The sequence below is a fragment of the Emys orbicularis genome, chromosome 1 (assembly GCF_028017835.1).
Source record: "Emys orbicularis isolate rEmyOrb1 chromosome 1, rEmyOrb1.hap1, whole genome shotgun sequence".
Classification (NCBI taxonomy): domain Eukaryota; kingdom Metazoa; phylum Chordata; order Testudines; family Emydidae; genus Emys; species Emys orbicularis.
The window spans coordinates 200,604,253-200,624,379 of NC_088683.1; the positions used below are offsets into that span (position 1 = coordinate 200,604,253).

The 20,127-nt window shown below is 42.4% G+C and overlaps 1 protein-coding gene across 1 annotated transcript in view; it reads left to right on the forward strand.

Moving 5' to 3' along the window:
- Positions 1–20,127, forward strand: part of HUNK (hormonally up-regulated Neu-associated kinase) — an 80,374-nt gene that overhangs the window by 54,599 nt on the left and 5,648 nt on the right. Inside the window, exons 6-8 of the mRNA XM_065423285.1 lie at positions 8,482–8,617; positions 14,034–14,202; positions 15,809–15,892. Of these exons, the coding sequence (XP_065279357.1) occupies positions 8,482–8,617; positions 14,034–14,202; positions 15,809–15,892 (389 nt within the window). The remainder of the gene's footprint in view (positions 1–8,481; positions 8,618–14,033; positions 14,203–15,808; positions 15,893–20,127) is intronic.

Consider the following 20,127-nt stretch of genomic DNA (forward strand, 5'->3'; position numbering starts at 1 on the left):
ATGCCAAATAATACCATCCATCGACACACCGATGTTCTTGCAGAGAACTTCCAGGACCAGTTGATAGAACAAGTGAAGAAGAGTTAATATTTTGCATTGCAGCTTGATAAATCTGCAGACATAGCCAAGCTTCAGGCTCAGCTTCGGTGTTATGTGAAGATTTGTCAAAGCAGGTACAGTAATTGAAGAAATTCTCTTCCTCAAAGAAATCCCAATCTGAACAACTGGTGAAGAAATGTTCAAAATCCTCAATTAATTCATAGTAGATGAAGGTCTCAACTGGGCTATGTGTGTGGGGCTATGCACTGATGGGGCAGCAGCCATGACTGGAAAGAACAGTGGGCTTGAAGCATGAGTAAAGAAAGTGACACGAGCAGCAATTTGGACACACTGCATGATTCATCACCAAGCTTTGGCTCAAAGAAGTTGCAACCTGAAGTACACGAGGCCCTCAATATTTAAATAGTTAATCTTATAAGCAGGGCCATACCAAATTCCTGGCCATGAAAAACGTGTCATGGACGGTGAAATCTGGTCTCCCGCCATGAAATCTGGTCTTTTGTGTGCTTTTACCCTATACTATACAGATTTCATGGGGGAGACCAGCGTTTCTCAAATTGGGGGTCCTGACCCAAAAGGAAGTTGCAGGGGGGGTCATAAGGTTATTTTAGGGGGGGAATCACATATTGCCACCCTTACTTCTGCACTGCTGCCTTCAGAGCTGGGTTGCCGGAGAGGGCGGCTGTTGGCCTACTGCCCAGCTCTGAAGGCAGCACCCAGCCAGCGGTGCTACCCTCAGAGCTGGGCTCCTGGCCAGCAGTCACCGCTCTCCAGCTCTAAAGGCAGCACCTCCACCAGCAGCAGTGCAGAAGTAAGAGTAGTAGTACCAGAACCCCCCCTACAATAACCTTGTGACCCCCCCACAACTCCTTTTTGGGTCAGAACCCCTACAGTTACAACACCATAAAATTTCAGATTTAAATAGCTGAAATCATGAAATTTACGATTTTTAAAATCCTGTGGCGGTGAAATTGACCAAAATGGACCATGAATTTGGTAGGGCCCTACTTATAAAATCCTGGGCAGTGAACACATTGTTTCAATATTCTTTGTGAAGCAAAGAGCTCTGCCCACACGCAGCTTCTGTTTTACAGTGAAGTTAGGTGGTTGTCACATGGGAAAATGTTACAACATGTCCTTGAATTGTGTGACCAAATCAGAATATTCCTCCTTAGGAAAACAGACCTTGCAGATTACATATGTAAATGTGGACTTGACTATGTTAATTACCTGGTGGACATGTTTGGCATACTGAATCTAATACTTCAAGGAAGGAATACAAGTATACTAGATATATTTGAGAAAATATACTAGAGAAAATCAGGGGATTCTTGAAGCTTTGTCTTTGGAGATGCTACGTTTAAAAGGGAGTTACCAAGATGTTTCCAGTGTTATCAGACTTTTAAAAAGAACAGAGTGAATGTGATCAAAACCTCTTAGAGACCAAATATTAGCTCATGTGTCTGGATTGTATTCCCTTTTTGATGAATATTTTTCTGGAATTGAACATGAATCTCCAAATATCAACTGGATTCAAATCCCATTCTCGATAACAGTTGACTCCATTCCAACCTCAAGCTTCCGTGCTCAAGAAAATCTCTTGGAATAGACAACTGATCACACACTCAAGACCAAGTTTTCAAATCTAACAAAGCAGGAATTCTGGATTCTGTTAAAGGAGGGTATGAAAAACTCAGTAGAAGCTATAAAAGTGCTGCTTCCATTCATCTCTGTGGGTGTGTCTACACTGCAATTAAACACCCGTGGCTGTCTCATGTCAGCTAACTCAGGCTCGCAGGGCTCGGGCAACAGGGCTGTAAAATTGTGGTGTAGACGTTTGGGCTCAGTCTGGAGCCCAAGTTCTGGGACCCCACAAGGGGGAGAGTCCCAGAGCTCGAATGTCTCACCTCAATTTTAGTCCCGCAACTCGAGCTGTGCAAGCCCAAGTCAGCTGACCCAGGCCAGCGGTGGGTGTGTAAGTGCAGTGTAAACATACTCGGTGAGTCTGGGCTTTCAGCAATGATTTCTGTGAAAACTAAACACAGAAATAATTTAAATTTTGAAAAATGACTTATGGCTGGTGCTATCAGAGAGTCAACCAAACATCAGGCAAACTGTGCAGTTTGAAACAGACCCAATATTTTCACTAAAATCTTGGACTATGTCCAAACACACCCCAAAATCCATATTTTTAATTATAGTTTTAAAAACATGGATTAGATTAGATTATATCTTTAAACAAACTGTATATGGTTGAATAAAGTCCCCAAACTGTCCAGGTTATAGTGTCTCTCTTGAATCTAGTGTCCTGAGTTGGTTAAAAAAAAAAAAAAGACATTTGGTTGTGGGAAGCCACCAAGTTTTTAAATATTTGTAAGAAAGCTGCAGTACTAAAAAGTTTGGGAACCACATCTGTAGAGCATTCAAGTTTAATCTCAGTTTCTTTTATTTTAAGGGCTTTCCCTCTCTCTGCTTATTACAACTTATTTATGTTACAGAACTCTTGATAGTCCATAAATTCACTGGTATTTTACCTTTTAATTACTGCATCCTAATGATTGTGTTTGTAAAGCCTATCAAACAGTATCTCCAGGGTGTGTAAGCGTACATGCCATTAAGCAAACCCTGTGAAGCAGAAAATGAGGTGTTAGTTAAAATTCCATAAATGAGTTGCATCATCTAATGACCTCTATCGCTAATACAGTTTTAAGGGGTTTTAAAAATTGGGTCTAACTTATGGCTCAATGGTATGAAATTGCCTTAGCTTGTTTCATGTGGTCAGTAGTACAGACAGCAACTCTATGCATAATTTCACCAAGCAGACATTCACATTCGGCATTCTCTAAACAATAGAAACCAAATCGTTTCTGACCACTGCAAGGAATGTGGCTTCTCAGTGTCAAAACAGAAGAATGTTTGTATTCCTATTAATAAAACTCGTTCTTCAACTTTTTTAAACTGAGCTTGGTATCTGAACGAAATTTAAAGAGAAACTAAGTTTCCAGTGATATTGGTCTTGAAATGGTAAAGAGAACAAACATTATCCCAAAATTATACCACAGAAAGAAAATTCTGTCAAGTGTAAGATCAGTGGCTAACAAGATTAGCACCATCCTTGATTTCATCATAGATGAAGATAAACAACAGTTGGCTGGATAATTCAGTTATACCTTTGTTAGCTCAGCTACTTTGTTCAGCATGGACCAAGGGAATGGTATAACAGTTTTATTTACATCTGACTTCATATGTAACATGCTCCACCTCCAAAGATCGATCTGTTAGCTTCATGTTTGCTTTTCCATACAATTCATGGTGTTAGGTCTTATGCCTAGGACCCTACCAAATTCACAGTCCATTTTAGTCAATTTCACGGACATAGGATTTTAAAAAACCTAAATTTAATGATTTCAGCTATTTAAATCTGAAATTTCATGTTGTTGTAATTGTAGAGGTCTTGACACAAAAAGGAGTTGTGTGGGGGGGGGGTCACAAGGTTATGTAGGGGGGTTGCGTTACTGCTACCCTTACCTCTGTGCTGCTGTTGCTGGTGGCGGCCCTGCCTTCAGAGCTGGGTGGCTGGAGGGCGGCAGCTGCTGGCCGAGAGCCCAGCTCTGAAGGCTGTGCTGCTGGTGTGGCAGTGGCTCTGAAGTAAGGATGGCATGGTATGGTATTGCCACCCTTACTTCTGTGCTGCTGGCTGCAGAGCTGGGCCCTCAGTCAGCAGCCGCCACTCTCCGGCCACCCAACTCTGAAATCAGTGCAGAAGTAAGGGTGGCAATACTGCAACCCCCCTAAAATAATCTTGTGACCCCCCCCCTGCAACTCCCTTTTGGGTCAGGACCCCCAATTTGAGAAACGCTGGTCTCCCCCATGAAATCTGTATAGTATAGGGTAAAAGCACACAAAAAACCAGATTTACGCGAGGAGACCAGATTTCACCGTCCGTGATGCTTTTTTCATGGCCGTGAATTTGGTAGGGCCCTACTTATGCCTGTAGGGTTTGGATCCTGGCTAACTGAGAAACTGCCTCTCTCCTTCTGTGCCATCACAACACTTAAGATTAGCTGAGGTACTTTTTCTAGATACTAGATGCAGAGCAATCTCAGTGGAGGGTTCTTGCCTCTGGAATTCATTTCATCCATCGTGAATCTTTTGATCTTTTTAGTATGGTATAAGTCACATCCACTTAGTCATTTGCTGGAGGAAAAGGGAGCTTGTATAGGGAATTGAACTCATTTGGGGACTGAGTTTATTTACATAACACTTTCAATAAGCATTGTGCACTGTTGTAACTGTGCTCAGAATCTATTGGGAGGTACATTTTATAATTGGGGAAATGGGAAAAATGGAAAGTCATAAGCCAAAACAGAAGAACAATGGATTTGTTGTTCTTGACAATAGAGAATTCTTTACCTAAGAAACGTGACATGACGATTGCAGTTGCAGGATGCTCATGGAACAGCCATAACATCAAGTTCCAAAAGATTTATGGACAGGTTTCCAGTCTTTCCCTGCTGTTACTGCAATATTATTGTCGTATGAAAATATGGAAAAGTCAGGAGAGATTTAAGCTAAAATAGCACATGGTAATTAATAATTTATGAAGATAGAAATAACTTTACAAAAATTCAGTTCATGCTTAGGTGACCTGGTAACTGCATAATCGTAATTCTCTCTGTCTGCCAAATGTAAACTTCTTGACAGTAGGCCTGTCTAAATTGGATAGTCTCTCAGGGCCCCAGTTTCTGTAGGATGTTGAACACAGAGGCTCCTCAAGTTGGTAGAGCTCAGCACCTACAGAACCTCATCCTGACTTATATAATACAAATCTCTCCCCTCCTTGTGTCATGAATCCACAGGATCTGTGCTACGGCCCAGCTTTTAAACAGTCCCCATTCAATGTGCTAGACCCCGAAGGCGTCCCACTGTTCCTAAAAGATAGGCCACATGGCCTCAATGCCTCTGAGGGCTTGACTACACTTGCAAGTTAGAGCGCATTAAATCAGCCCCGGGTGCCCTATATCCTGAGGTGTCCACACTGGCAAGGCGTAGAGCGCCTGGACTCTGCAGCTGGAGCACTCCTGGTAATCCACCTCCACGAGAAGCATAGAACTTGCTGCGCCCTGGCTGAAACGCCCAGGAGTCACTGTGGACGACGTGTTGCATTACTGCACTGTGATTGGCCTCCGGAAACGTCCCACAGTCCCCTGAAGTCAAGTGGCCATTCTTGTCATTGTTTTGAACTCGGCTGCAGGCATGGGGATATCCCCTTTCAAAGCTCCGTTTCTGACAGCTTATCTGCTCCAGGACAAAGCAAACCATTACTGTGAAATGCTGCTGCTGTGAGTGTGTGTGAGAGAGAGAGGCGGGGAAGGGGGTGTCTGTTGCTATCTGAACTTACAAGACAGCATGCTGACACACTCTCTGCCCCCCAAAACACACTGTCCCCCCACATACACACAACATACTCCCTGTCACACTCCACCCCCTCCCCCCATTTGAAAAGCACACTGCAGCCACTTGCATGCTGGGATAGCTACCACAATGCACTGCTCTCTGTGGTGTTACAAGAGCTGCTAATGTGGCCACGCCAGTACGCTTGCAGCTGACAGTGTAAACACACGGCAGCATTTTCCCTGCTGCGGTCTCCGAAGGGTGGTTTAACTCCCAGCGCTCTACATCTGCAAGTGTAGCCAAGCCCTGAGACTCACCCACTGGGCTCCAGCACTCCTGCTTCTCACTGTGAGCTCTGTCCAGCAAGTCCAACTGGGAAAGATTCCTGTTCAGAGACTTGCACCCTCTTCAGGGATCAGTGCACCTCTGCAAGCATTTGCAGTGACACCAGGCAGCCTTTTCAAAACAGACTAGGGTTTATCAGTCAACTGGAATGCAGCATTGGGAAGTTCTTAGTTGGCATAAAGAAGCAAAGGTTAAGGCAGTAGCCCACACCAGGGCTCTCTTGAGCCATCCTGCCATAGGAACCATCAGGGTTTCTTTTCTCTGTCTTTGTCCATTCTCAATCCCAGGCAAGAGCTTCCTGTGTCTCTGTGAGCTCAGCTCTTAACGCAGACATCTGACACCTTTTGGTCTATTGTCCTCCTCTTGGGGAGCCCTGCTGAGTTCCCATGTTCCACCTGCTGGAGCTTCCCACTGTTAGGTGTCAGTTGTTCAGTAGCTGGGGTTCCTGTTGTCTTTCTGGATCCTTCCTTGAAATGGGTTGGTTCTAGTCAGCCCCAAACGAGCCATTCCTATCATCCCAAACACCTCATGTCTCCTGCTCTGGCACAGGAGCATTTTAACTTCTTGCACCCACTGGGTAGCAATACTAAGTCAAGAAAGTCACTGCCAGGCATAAAAATACGACAGAAAATTCACAACTTCAGTCATACGTTATCCACTGATCTGCTTTAGAACATAGGCACACACTTCCTCTTCCTGACCCCATATAGACCAGGCTTCATGGTGACTTCCTGAGCTGAGCATGCTCAAAGGACCAGTGATGTACATAAGGGAGGGGACTGGATAACAACATGACTGCAGACAAGAGCCTTTTAAAGGCAAGTGCACTTTATCTTTAGTTAACATTTATGCCCTTTTCAAATGGTTACATCCCGGCCTAGAGAGCGAACATGCTGCTCTCCTAACACAAAGGAGGGTACGGGAATAAAGAAGCCTATCGTTTGTGTTTCTGGCCCCTGAGATGCCCATTGATTACTGTGTAAATGGCAGTCCATGTAGAGCATTTGGGACGATGGTGAAGAGGCTATGCCATTGCTACTCTAGTGCAAAAATGGATTCAGTTGTAAAAGACAAAAATGGCATAAAACAAGTGGGTAGTATCCACTGACCCAAGATTAATGGTCTATAAGCAAGAAGCGAGTACATTGCTTTTGGTGTTTGCTATGGAATTCATCCGGAATTCTTTTGGCAGCTCGGCTGACTATTTTTTCCTTAGTATGTAGCCCATGTGTGCTAGCCACATTATTATATTTGGTGGCTTCTCTGGTGCGTATAATGTGTCTAATTTCTGCGTACGTCAGGCTGACTGCAAGCACTTGGGTGATCTCATGTACAAAATCTTTAAAAAAAAACATCTCCAACATTAGGTTTCTGTGTCTGATCCATGAAGAATTCTAGAGAGCATATTAAATTCCTTAAGATTACACAAGCAGAAGGCAGGATTTAGCCATGATGGTCTGGAGATTAAAATTAAAAGTCAAAACGGAGATAAATTTTCAGCTCAGATACTGACTTCCTGCGTGGCCTTGGGCCAGTCACTTTATCTCTCCTTGTAACTAACAACCTCAGAGGCATGACGTCAATGAATGTTTGTAAAGCACTTTGAGATTCTTTGATGGAAAACTCGAAAGGAATGGAGTCAAAACATAGGCCCAGTGCTGCCTTCAGATTCTCTCTTGCAACTCTGTGGCAGTCAATGGAAGTACAGGGGTTCATATCTGAAAACAGAAATGAACCCACTAAGTTTACTGCTCTATTTTAATTGGGTCAGAGTCTCCTATCATTGATTTCAGTATGGATGCACCATTTTAACTGAGAAACTAATTTGGTCCCCCTGGCCCGATGCTGTGTGATACTGAGCACTGGGACTGATTGAAGGTTAATGGGAGTTGAGGCTGCTCAGCCCCTCACCAGAGGCATGCAGTTCCTTTTTTAGATTGCACCTTGGGCCTCTAACATTATACTTCTGCTGAATTTTTGAAGGGATGTATAAGGAAGAAACCCTTATGTTATTGGCGAGGGAATATTTAAATAATGAAGAAATGATTGTAATGCTAAGGCCCTGATTCAGGAAAGCACTTAAGAATGTGCTTAGGTCCCATTGAAGTAGGTGCTAAAATGTTTTACTGAACTGGGGCTACGTTCTCTCATTTCTCATGTTTAATATTGGGCCAGATCTCTAGACAGATAAAATTCCAGATGACTTCTCTTACTGTTTGTCCCAGACAATTTGCTATTGAAATATGTTGCACAGGGAAGTCTCTAGATTAGATTTGTATCAAAGATTTTTTCCTTTTTTTTTAATGGAAAATTAGATCTGGTGCATGTTATGATCCTCATGTCTAGAATAGTATTATCTGACCAGAGTCAGCTTTTGGGGCTAATTTGGAACAAATGCCTCTCACCCTGCTGGGTTTTTTTCTGGAAGCATGAAGGTTACCTTCAGAGCACACACAGATCATTGTCCCTCTTCTCATTTATGATTCTATAAAACATTATTTATTTTACATATGGATTAACTCCTTATCAGATAATTTTCTCAGGGACATTAGAGCACATCATAAAGGAAACCGTTGCTTGGTAGTATATTTTTGGTAAGGTTATTTACCATAGTAACTCAGTTGCTAAGTTAAGTTGTAAAGCATATGACACAGCTGTTGTCTTTTCTTAATGTCTTCACAGCGGCCATAAACCTTCTACAATCTCTGCTAGAGCCAGATCCTGCAAAGAGACCAAACATCCAGCAAGCTTTAGCAAATCGTTGGCTTAATGAGAATTACCCTGGGAAAGCACCGCATAATGTCACGTATCCAAACAGGTATTTTAATTAATACAATACTTTGCAAATGTGAGAACACATTAAACCATTAGAGTCTTGATCCTGGATACTCTTACTCACATAACAAAGTCCCATTGAACTCACTGGGATTACATACATGAGTAAGGACTGCTTATGCTTATTTCAGGACTGGGCCTGAAATAAATGGGAGATGATATCAGTTTTGAGAGAGTTCTTAGTGCAAAAGTCAAAATGACTTCCTTAAACTAGCAGAGAGATGCCATACTGCTCCATGGTGACCCAGGATCAAGACCACATACTTAGTTGACTCCTGGAGCTTCTCAGAATTGATGGGGGCAGCGCATTGTACATCAGTCTTGGGCACCCCTTTGTTTGCCATTGGAGTGATATTACTGTGTCATTGGAAGTTACTGCCTTTCTAAAACTCCAGCTTAGATTCTGTGTGATAAATACAACATTATTATGGTAACCGTTATGGGAAGGATCAGAGTTAGATGAACCTGCTTAGATGACCTTGAACACCTCAACAGACACAGAGACATATGACCAGGTTCAGGTGGATGACAGATCTCATGGCTAAATGTATATGCAGCCAGGGGGAAAAAAGTGCTATTTTTGGTACACTTAGGGCTAGATCCACCGAGGGATTTAGGTGCTTAAATGTCACTTTAGGCACCTAAGTCCAAAATTTACATCCTCAAAACCCCGGCTGCTTACGCTGTTGGCACCTAAGTTTCGGCCAGTGAACATGCGCAGTGCCAGCTACATCCTGACACTGCTGAGTTGCTCGGTGTCTAGCTCACACCTAATCCATACTGCCTGATGCAGTAGGTGTTTCCAAAGGCTGTCTGTCAGATTGGGCCCCACACAAAGCATGCAATCAGAGGAGGAGTGCATGGTGTGTGTCCCGCCTCCCCTCCCCTTTGCCTTGTGCCTTATAGCTCAGTGGTTTATGTGTTCACCCAGGATGTGGGAGGTCTAGATTCACATCCCTGCTCTGCCTGATATGGAATGGGGACCGGAACCCAGGTCTCCCCACTCCCTGGTGAGCTCTGGGGTGGGACTCTCTCTTGCTTAAGCTGTTCAGATTTTGTACAATATACTTAAACATTCATTGGGCCAGGCACAGACTGAGAATGATTATGTAGCTAAGTGGTTAGCTGCGTCCCTTTCTCCCCCCTGCCGCCTGCCTCCCAGAGCAGTGAGAATCCGGTTCAAGTCTTTGTTCCAAATCAGGCAGAGGGGAAGAGTTGAACCTGGCTCTCTGACATTCTGTGGGAAAGAGCAGATCTGGTTTAGGTGCCTAACTTCAGGACAAGGGATCATGGTGAGAATCCTGAGTGGAGACAGGCATATGCCACCAGCCCACAGTTAGGCACCTATCTGATTTTGAGGGGCTTGGCCACACCCTTCTTCTCAGCATTTCCTACTGGCTAGCTTAAGCAGCTCAGCTTGGTGACTTTTGTGAATTCCATTCTTAGGTGCCTAACTCTCCGCATGCATTGTACAGGAAGCCTGGGTACTTACCTCAGGCCTATGGATTCTTTTATGTGGCAGGGCGTCTAAATGTTAGGTGTTGCAACCACGAATCTAAATCCCCTTTGTGGATGTAGCCACTAGTCAAAATGTAATAGCTTTTGTGTAATACGCAATTCAGCACCAGCTGTGGGCTTATGCCCAAGGATTGCAAGCCTAGAGTCACAAAGAGAATAGCAGCTTCTAGTTCTCGAAAAATGGGAGGATAGAACTTGAGTGAGATTGAGGTCTTTTATTCTGGAAAGAAAGTTCATCAGAGAGATCCGGTGAAACAATGAATCATTAGGCTGGCATACAGGGGAACACAGAGTTGTGGTGCAGGGAAACGTGATTGGCTACATTCATGGCTGGAATATAAAGAAGGAATATAAGAGTGGTTGGTTTACAAGGGATGTGGCAGAGAATGAGATGAATCATTGTCTCAGCATTCTTGTCCTGATACCAAGTCTAATTAAGCTAAAACAAAACATACACAGCAGATTTGAGGAATCCTGGTGCATTGGACTGTGCTAAAGTATGGTACATATGAACATTTTGTGTTAAAGAAAGGGAAAATAAGTGTAAACTGAATGAGTCATTATGCTAATTAAATCACTGTCATAATGAGTCTAATCAATCTACTAAACGTGGCATCTGTTAAGCAAATGTAACTGAGAGCTGTGTGGGTAACTTAATACTCTCACTCCTAGTCTTATCTCCACTAAAAACAACACAAAGAAGGCTTGAAATATATTTGATTTAAAACTCTTCTCCATTTGTAGATGCACTTTTATATTTATATATATTTTTAAATCCCTGGCATGCACTTGAGTTGCACTTTGTCAGATTGTTTTGGAAGTGTTCTTTCTGAGTTTGATCACAAGTGTAACTGATTATATGTATAATTATTTAGGTGACTTGTAAAGGAAGCTGGAGTCTAATATGTTAGAGAAAAGAGCAGTGCAATGTCCTTTATTTACCAAGTGCCCACTAATCATTCTGTCTTGAAGGCAAAGGAACCTTAAATATAAGAACAAATGAAAATCAGAGTCCTGAAATACAGAGAGTGAGGTGTGGGTGGGTGAGTGTTAGAAGAAAATAAGTGCCTTTTACACAGGGCCGTAGCAACAAAGAACGTGGCCCCCTCCGAACGGTGGCCCCCTCTGAACATATGTCCGGGCGGGGCCCCTTACAATGCAGAAACTGGAATGCGGTATTTATTTTGCCACTTTTAGGGGCCCCCTTCCTTGCGGGGCCCCCTCCAGTCGGAGGGTACGGAGGGCGCTCGCTACGCCTCTGCTTTTACAGCTCTTAAAATATATACACTTCTTAAGTAAAATCAATATGGAACTTTTATGCTTTAAGGACAATTAGATGTTATCATCCGATAATGTAATAACAGTTAAAAAACAAGAAAGAATGGAAGAACTAGCTGGGAGGGGAAGTATTCTACATAGTCTAGTTTAAAAGAATATCCCTTTTTTTTAAAAATCACCCTTACAATAAATATTACAGTAGAACCTCAGAGTTACATACTAACCGGTCAACCACACACCTCATTTGGAACCTGAAGTGTGCAATCAGGCAGCAGCAGAGACAAAAAAAAAAAGCAAATACAGAATAGTACTGAGTTAAACGTAAACTACTTAAAAAAAATAAGGGAAAGCAGCATTTTAATTCTGCATAGGAAAGTTTCAAAGCTGTATTAAGTCAATGTTCAGTTGCAAACTTTTGAAAGAACAACCATAATGTTTTGTTCAGAGTTACAAACATTACAGAGTTACAAACAACATCCATTCCCAAGGTGTTTGTAACTCTGAGGTTCTACTGTATGTACAAAATCAGTTTTTCTCATCACTTGCCTCTTTGAAAAATCAGAAAATTAGACCCGTGTGTATTTTGACCCACTTTTTGTGCTGAAGTCAGTGGAGTTCCATAGTCATGTAGATTATTGCCTTTCTATCTTTGGGCTATAGTGCTTTTTTGTTCTTAACTAGCTTAGGTCCCAAACTTGACCTGCCTACAAGTTGCTATATTATAGTGTGATAAGAAAAATCCTCTTGATTGTAAATATTTAGGGCCATATTTTGCTTTCATTTAAATTGGTGTAAATTTGGAGTGACACAAATTCAACTTTGAAAGAGTTCCTCTGGATGTATGCCAGAGTGTGTGAGCAGGATATACACCATAGTTCTTATCCACCACTTAATCACCAACAAATCTCCACTCTCATCCCAAGCACTATTTTTATTGAACTAACAAAAAGCAATGTATTGTACTCACGGGTACCCCTTCTGTCCTTTTATGGGCGTCACTAAATGCTCCTTAGATAGGGAGTTGGTAGAAGGAGTGGATGGGGAGAGGATGTAAAACTGAGATGCAGGAGATTTCTCATAAAATAATTCTCCGTGGCTTTTTATAAGCTTGCGTTTATTAAAGAAATTCTCTGACAACAAAAAATACTTGGCATTTTACAGAATACTTCCAACAACAATTACCTGGGTTCTTTTTGCTATCCAGAAGACAGACTTACTTACCATACAGCTGCAGATACAGTTTGCCTATTAACTTCTTTAAAAAAAACCCTAAAAGCAGTCCCTTAGTACAAAATGAATTTTAATAAGCATATTGAACAAAGGGAAACATTTGCTAGTCAAGATTTACCAGACTCGATTTTGAATATTATTTAGAGTCCTGCTATGGCCAGCCCCATCTCACGTGCAGTAACGGCTAAAAAATAGCGATGCAGGGGGTGAGATGGAGATTTTTTAAAAAGCTCATCACCCAGCAGTTCTTAGTAAGGCACCTAAATAAGTGGCTAAAATAGCTATTGAGAACAAGGAATATCTTTTTTTAAAAAAACAATTATTTTTGAAAATAATGGGAGCTACCGGGTGCTGGACACACCTGGAAGTCTGACCAATTCATTTAGAAGCCTAAATGAGCTCTTTGGAAAATCTGACCTTCCAATGCACTGTTAAAGGCACTGTTATAACTGCACAAGGCTATTGCTATCCATTCCTCAACTCAGATAAGTCCATTATTGAGAGCGTGCGCAAACACACACATATTTTATGTATAACTTAGCTTTATATAGTGCCTTCCACCTCAAAGCACTTCTACAAATTTAACAAACTGCTATAGAAATGTTACCTATAGCTCACTTCACCTACTATTGAAATACACTGATCTGTGGGATGAAACACTCTAGCTAGCTACTTAATGCAAGGAGAAACACCCAAGCAACGGTTAACAATAGCAGATGAAGATGTATCGTATCTAATGGAAAGAACAGAAACATATAGGTAAGCAGAATGTAGCTAGCTGAGTTGGATTTTAGCTCTTCTCCTCCAAAAGGAGCCAGGGGATGTTTAATGACTACAGTGGTCAAGACCTTGGGTTTTATGTCTTAATCAAAATGTGGCATCTGCAGCACTGCAGTGCCTCTTAACACCATGCTGGGCCATTGGTTCACTATTGACTCAGAGGGAAGAATGCCATCTATTTAATGATCAATGTCCCTTCCTGCAGCACATACTGTAGCTGTTCCTTGGCAGTCTACCATCCAAGTAGTAACTAGCCTTGACCTTTTTTAGTTTGTCAGATCTGAATGGAACACAGCATAGGGTGGTAGGGCTGAAAGCCACATAGAAAACTGCACCCAAAATCCTCGAGTACAGAGGGTATGCTGAGTTAAGTATCAGAAGGTATTCTTTATCGCTAAAATAATTTTTGGCTGCTTTTTGAACTAGAGCTACCTTCACAAGAACGTAAGGCTAGTCGTGTTTGCATTACTTAGCTATATAATGGCCTTCAGATCTCTAGTGCATACTCTTCAGGTGTCCTCATTGCTAACAAGCATTCTAATGTCTCATCTGGAGGGTTGTAAGAATAATTTGTTCGGTCTCTCTTTGTGTAGAATTCACCTAGAAGACCTCAGCCAAAGTGTGCTGCTCCATATGACTGAAAAGCTGGGCTACAAGAACAGCGATGTGATCAACACTGTCCTCTCTAATCGGGCAAGCAACACTCTCGCCATCTACTTTCTACTTAATAAGAAACTAGAGCGCTATTTGACAGGCCTGAGAGTAAGTATTGCTTGATACTGATTCTTTAAGACAATAACAACAATAATAATAATAAATATAAAAAGAGTGCTGTAATATACAAAAATTTTCCCACACACTGACATTTGATTCTGAGTCTTTAACTTAGTGAAGTGTAGCCCCTTGAGATTCACTGTTCATATAACATTAGTTGTGAAAGGGAGATAATGCTGGTCAATAGATAACATTAATTCAGATCAGAGTTCCCATGCATGGGAAATAATTGCTTATAGGTTGTATGTACATGGTTTCCAAATGTAGGCATTGGACAAAGAGGCTCCTGGGAAGGCTTTTGGCTTACAGAAACAAAGTCCTTGCCATGCAAGGCTTTATTTTTGTCCTAGAGTTGTGTCGGGTTTATGCTCTTTAGATATAATTCTTCTGTTATTAAGAAACATCCATTAACGTAATGTGATTCTTGGCAGGAGAGGTGGGGACAGTTGAATAGCCATTAAAATATGTTTGTTTGTTGTGAAGTGAAAACTTTAAGATAAAAGTTGTACTTAAAAATAATACGTATGTAGATTTTGTTGATGAGTTTTTGACCCTCTTGGCCCACAGCACAAAGCATTAATACCTAATAGCTCTTGCATAAGACCTTGGGTCAAAAATCCTGTTGTCCAATTTGCATTGCAGGTTTTTTGTGTAAATTGTTATTGCATATTCTGCATTCAGTTTCTGCACAAACCTCCCATTGGCTTCAATAGATGTCTACACTGAGGATGAGAGGAGCAATAAGTGACTTAAGAGACTGACAGTGCAGTTGCAGCCCCAGGGTCTCCCTCACATAAGTTATAACTAGGGTTGTGTGAAATTTGGCAGTTTCACTTTGCAAGGGTTCTTGCAAACACTTTTCTTTGTTCTTTGGTGTCAGTCTCCTTAGGGTCACTTCTACTTCTCCAGCTTTCCCTCCCCCCCACCCCCCGCACTGCCCCCTGCACTGCCCCCCTCCCATGTTTGACTTTTTGGATTCGAAGCCCATTGAAACCAGCAAGTTTCTCCTGTTTTCACATCAAAACAATGCAAAACTCTGTAGTCCACATAGTTATGATTTGAGCCCATAAAGTGGGGAAGCATGCACTAGAGTAGCCATCTTAACACATTTCTTTGAACGAGTACAGTCAAGTGTATGGGGCCTGCAAGGGGCCAAGACGCCTCGTACTCTGTCTTCCCTTGGCATCTGTGCATAGCGAGGCACAATCTGGGTCTGAGATGTAAATAGTGAGGAAGCTGTAAGCATCTACAAGGCTGCTTATAAGGTTCAGGGTTTTATGGGTTTTTCCTGTCAGCTTATTAGTTTCTGTTTTATCTCAGAGGGATTCCATGTCTGATGAATGGCCATGGATTCTTCACTCCTCCTCAGAGCATAGTTATATTAGAAAGGCCATTCAGGTGTTTTCATAATGATGTCTCGCTGGCCATTTGCAGATCAGCATGAATGATATTTAAATATAATGGGCCAAATCCATCATTGCCATAAGCCGGTGCAACTCCGTTGAAAGCCACAGTGAATTTGGCCAAGCAGGTTGTAGTTTATCAGTTTCGTTGACTCTAATCATCTCACATTATTTTTTTCCCTCTTCAACAGAAGTCAGATGTCCATGATAATGTTTGCTACAGGAACCAGCTATACCAGATAGAAAAATACAAGGTGAACCAAGATGCCTATGAGGTAGAGCTTTTTATGATGACACTTTGATACCGGACTGAATTTAAGAATTTCCCACTGATTGTGAATAAAATTGATGGGTTTCTGGCTCTGGGGGGAAAACAGAAATAATTCCAAGCCCAGAGAAATAGGGAAACTTGCTTACAAGAGAGAAAGTTACCAAATGACTCATTTCAAAAGAATTGCCAGGGAGGTTTGGGCATCTTCATTAAAAAAGAAGTGACTGATCTGCTTGCACAGAACAAATGGACAGAAAGGTCAGAATAATACCCCCAACATGTAAGCCTAAATGTGAATCTCGGTGACAGTGAAGAATATAAGTTAGGGATGTGAATGTTCTAGACAGCAAATTCCACTTGTCCATTCAGGTATTCTGAACCCCTCAATTTGACTTTGAGAACATTCCCAACATGATGAGTTCATAATAACTGCTAGTCACTAAAGCTATTGTGTTCCTCCTCAGATATATTCTGCTGTAATACAGGCTGCATGGGGCTGTATGAAATTTTCTTAGGGATATAAAAAAAACACCTTAGCTCCTCTACAACATCTTCTAGCTGATTCTGTCCAAGCACTCAGGGCCGGCTCCAGGCACCAGCTTACCAAGCAGGTGCTTGGGGCGGCCACTTCGGAGAGGGGTGGCACGTCCAGCTGTTCGGCGGCAATTCGGCGGACGGTCCCTCACTCCTGCTCCGAGCGAAGGACCTCCCGCCGAATTGCTGCCGCAGATCGCGATCGTGATCGCGGCTTTTTGTTTGTTTGTTTGTTTGTTTGTTTGTTTTGTTTGTCTGCTTGGGGCGGCAAAAACCCTGGAGCCGGCCCTGCAAGCACTTCACAAGAATTTATAAATTAAGCCTCACAATATTTATGAGGGCTAGTCTCCCACTCCAAGATACAAGTAGCTCCCATTGAAGGCGATCGGTGTTGCATGTATCTTGCTGAGGAAGAATAGAGCTCTCTGGGATGTAGGAGTATTATCATCCCCATTGTACAAATAGGAAGCCAAAGAACCAAGGACTTAAGTAACTTGCCTCAGTTGACAGCCTTCACTGCATTTGAGCAATGTAACTCAAAAATTAGACAGCATTCAGCCCAGTTTCATTGACAGGCTGTGAGCAGAGCTGTTTGAAAAATGGGTATTTTTCCCTATGAAAAATTTTGGTGAAGATTTTTTTTCTTCAAGTTTTTCAGGACTTGATTAAAAAAAAAACTAGAAAACTTGCAGTTTTAGGCAAGCAAAAGCCAAAAAATGTCATCCCAAACCCACAACATATTTGGTTTTGCATCAATGTTTAATTAACATTTAGGAGAAGTGTTTCAGGCAGGGCCGGCCCTACGTGTTTGGTTGCCCAGGGTAGAAAACTGTGGTATTCATCACTTCATTCTGCACACCCCTCTCCACCCCCGCCAAAAAAAAACAAGCAAAAGGAAAAAGACAACAAATGGGGATTTGGCACTCCTGGATGTTGGCTGCCCTGATCACCCGCCCCTCAGGCCAGTCCTGGTTTCACAGGAACACTGCTAGCCTGTTATATGCCCAATCCTACTATCCAGATTTCAGTGAGAGCTCTGTGTAAGAAATGCCTCTCTGGGCCTATCATTGCACACCATTGGCTTTGATGATTATTTATTGTTTGTATTACTGTAGTGCCTAGAATCCCTAGTCACATCACTGTGCTAGGCACTGTACAAATGTTCTCTGCCCTCAAGAACTGTGCTTCATCCTCGGACCTAGGAGTGTAAAAAAACACTATTGGTAAAAGCCACTCTGGTGTTATTGTGTTCTGCAATCTGCTAGCACTGTTTTGTCTGGAGATAGAAGACATAGGTCATGTAAATTAGGATGCTGACTGATGGGGAGTGCCTATACTCAATGGTTCCCTTTCAGTGGTCACAAAGATACTTTTCCATTCATTAGATAGAAGGTGTTGCCTGTCTCCATCCTTTTTGCCGGGGTTTTAAAGGAATCCACTCCAGATATCAGGGCCCCTTTGATTTTAGGATTCCCTTTTCCTTTCCTTTGTTTGCCAAAGGGAGGAATTACAGTGATACAAGCATTATGCAGGTTTCATCTAACAACCATAAGATAAATGACAGTATTCCCAAAATATTACCTCTTTCTAAATCTGATTTTCAGAGTTATAATGGTGGTGGTCACTGTATTATTAAAAATGGTTTCCAAACCCAAAATTACATGGGCACATTTATATTGTGTCTGGTTTTGTTTGTTTTTAAAAAAAATGCATTTACCAATTTAATAGACAAGTTGAATTGCAAGCCAGATGGAAGTATCAGGGCAAAGCACGTGCTGCATTTTATTTATATAAAGAGCACATACTTTATTTAAAACATATCAGCTGTGGATAGATTGATCAAATATATTTCAAGATATGCCTGAGGGCTCTTTAGAACCAAATTCTTCCCTGTATACACCTGGGTTCCCAGTACAATCAGTGGGAGCCACTTATGTGTTTCTGAGATGTGAATTTAGCTGTTAGCTTATTGTTTACATGTGTGTATTGTGTGTATGTATATCAGGGGTCGGCAACGTTTGGCACACGGCTCGCCAGGGTAAGCACCCTGGCGGGCCGGGCCAGTTTTATTTACCTGCTGACGCGGCAGGTTCGGCCGATCACAGCCCCCACTCACTGCGGTTCGCCGTCCCGGGCCAATGGGGGCGGCGGGAAGCGGCGCGGGCCGAGGGATGTGCTGGCCGTGGCTTCCCGCTGCCCCCATTGGCCCGGGACGGCGAACCGCAGTGAGTGGGGGCTGCGATCGGCCGAACCTGCCGCGTCAGCAGGTAAATAAAACTGGCCCGGCCCGCCAGGGTGCTTACCCTGGCGAGCCGCGTGCCAAACGTTGCCGACCCCTGATGTATATGTATAATAATGTATTGTATAAGAACATACACTTGTATTTCTACACAAGTGAAATAAAACTTATTTGGCAAATAGTGCAATGATAGAAACACACAGATTGTTTTGGTGTTATTTTTAAAATGGAAGTACATTTGCTTCTGCAGCCCTAAAAGCCAATTGCAACCAGAGAATTGATGTATGACTTCTATAAGAAAAATTAAGAACTAATGACATTGCTACCATGATTGCATATTTTGGCAGTATACGTTCTCATGGCTAAGGGGTCGCTGCTTATTCCTCTGAAGTCTGGTCTGCAGACAGATTTTGATGTATATCAGTATAACTATTTTGGTTAGGTGCATGGTTTTTCTTTTTTAACTGGAATAGCTATACTGGTACAGCCAGTAGTGTGGATGCAGTTATACTGATATAGCTTCTTCACCTTCCCACATAGGAATAACTATATACGCCTCTATACCTGTATAGCTGTGTCCACACTAGGTGGGCTGTATCGCATTTACAATACCAGGATAGTTAAAACAGTACAGCTTTTGTTTGTGGGCAAGCCCTATGATATTGTTTTGAAGGTGGAGATGAAAGCCTTCTTCTCTCCCTTCTTAAACTAAATTAAAAATAATCACTAGCTTATAACTAAACCTGTTTCTATAAGGACTCTTAACAAATGCTTCGTGATGGAGACATCCTTTGGGTGTCTTTTCAGATTCTTTGGGAAATATCCAGTGTCCGTCCCCTTATTCACTCAAGAAGGAAAGGTTTACTTACAAACTAATCCTTATTAGGCTATTCGGGATCTCCCAATTTGACTGTGTTCTTCCACCACTGCTGCAAGTATGAGCATCCCTCTCAGTCTGCTTTTCAGCACCAAAGAGAAACATGGGAGCACTAGTCCCTAGATAAATGATGTAGCTGTGTTGCCATGGAGATGCCATACAGACGTCTCCTAAGGTTCTGCAGCACCTGGCTGAAATTCTTCCACATCATTTTAGCAGCAATGTAAAAAATGCAAATGCAAGTGACTGTGGCCAGAGTGGTTGTGGCTCGTAGTGCCCAATATTGCTAGTGAGGAAGTATTGCAATAGGGCTGTAGCTGTTAGCATGGCAAGCCCCCTTTCCCAAAGGGCTCATTGGAGGGGGAAGTTAGCAGCAAGCTCTGCAGTGGTGTCGCTATGAGTGCTGTGAACTGGTGTGCAAAGAGTTCCAAGATACAGGTTCCCTACCTGCATAGGGTATTTTAAAGGCTTGTTTCATATTTATATTTAGCAGAGGTGTGTAGGCAAGCAAGAAGGGGTGTTGGGAGGACTCAGGGGATTGGGAACAGCAGTGCTAAAGTAAGGGTGCCCCATGTACAGGATCCATGGA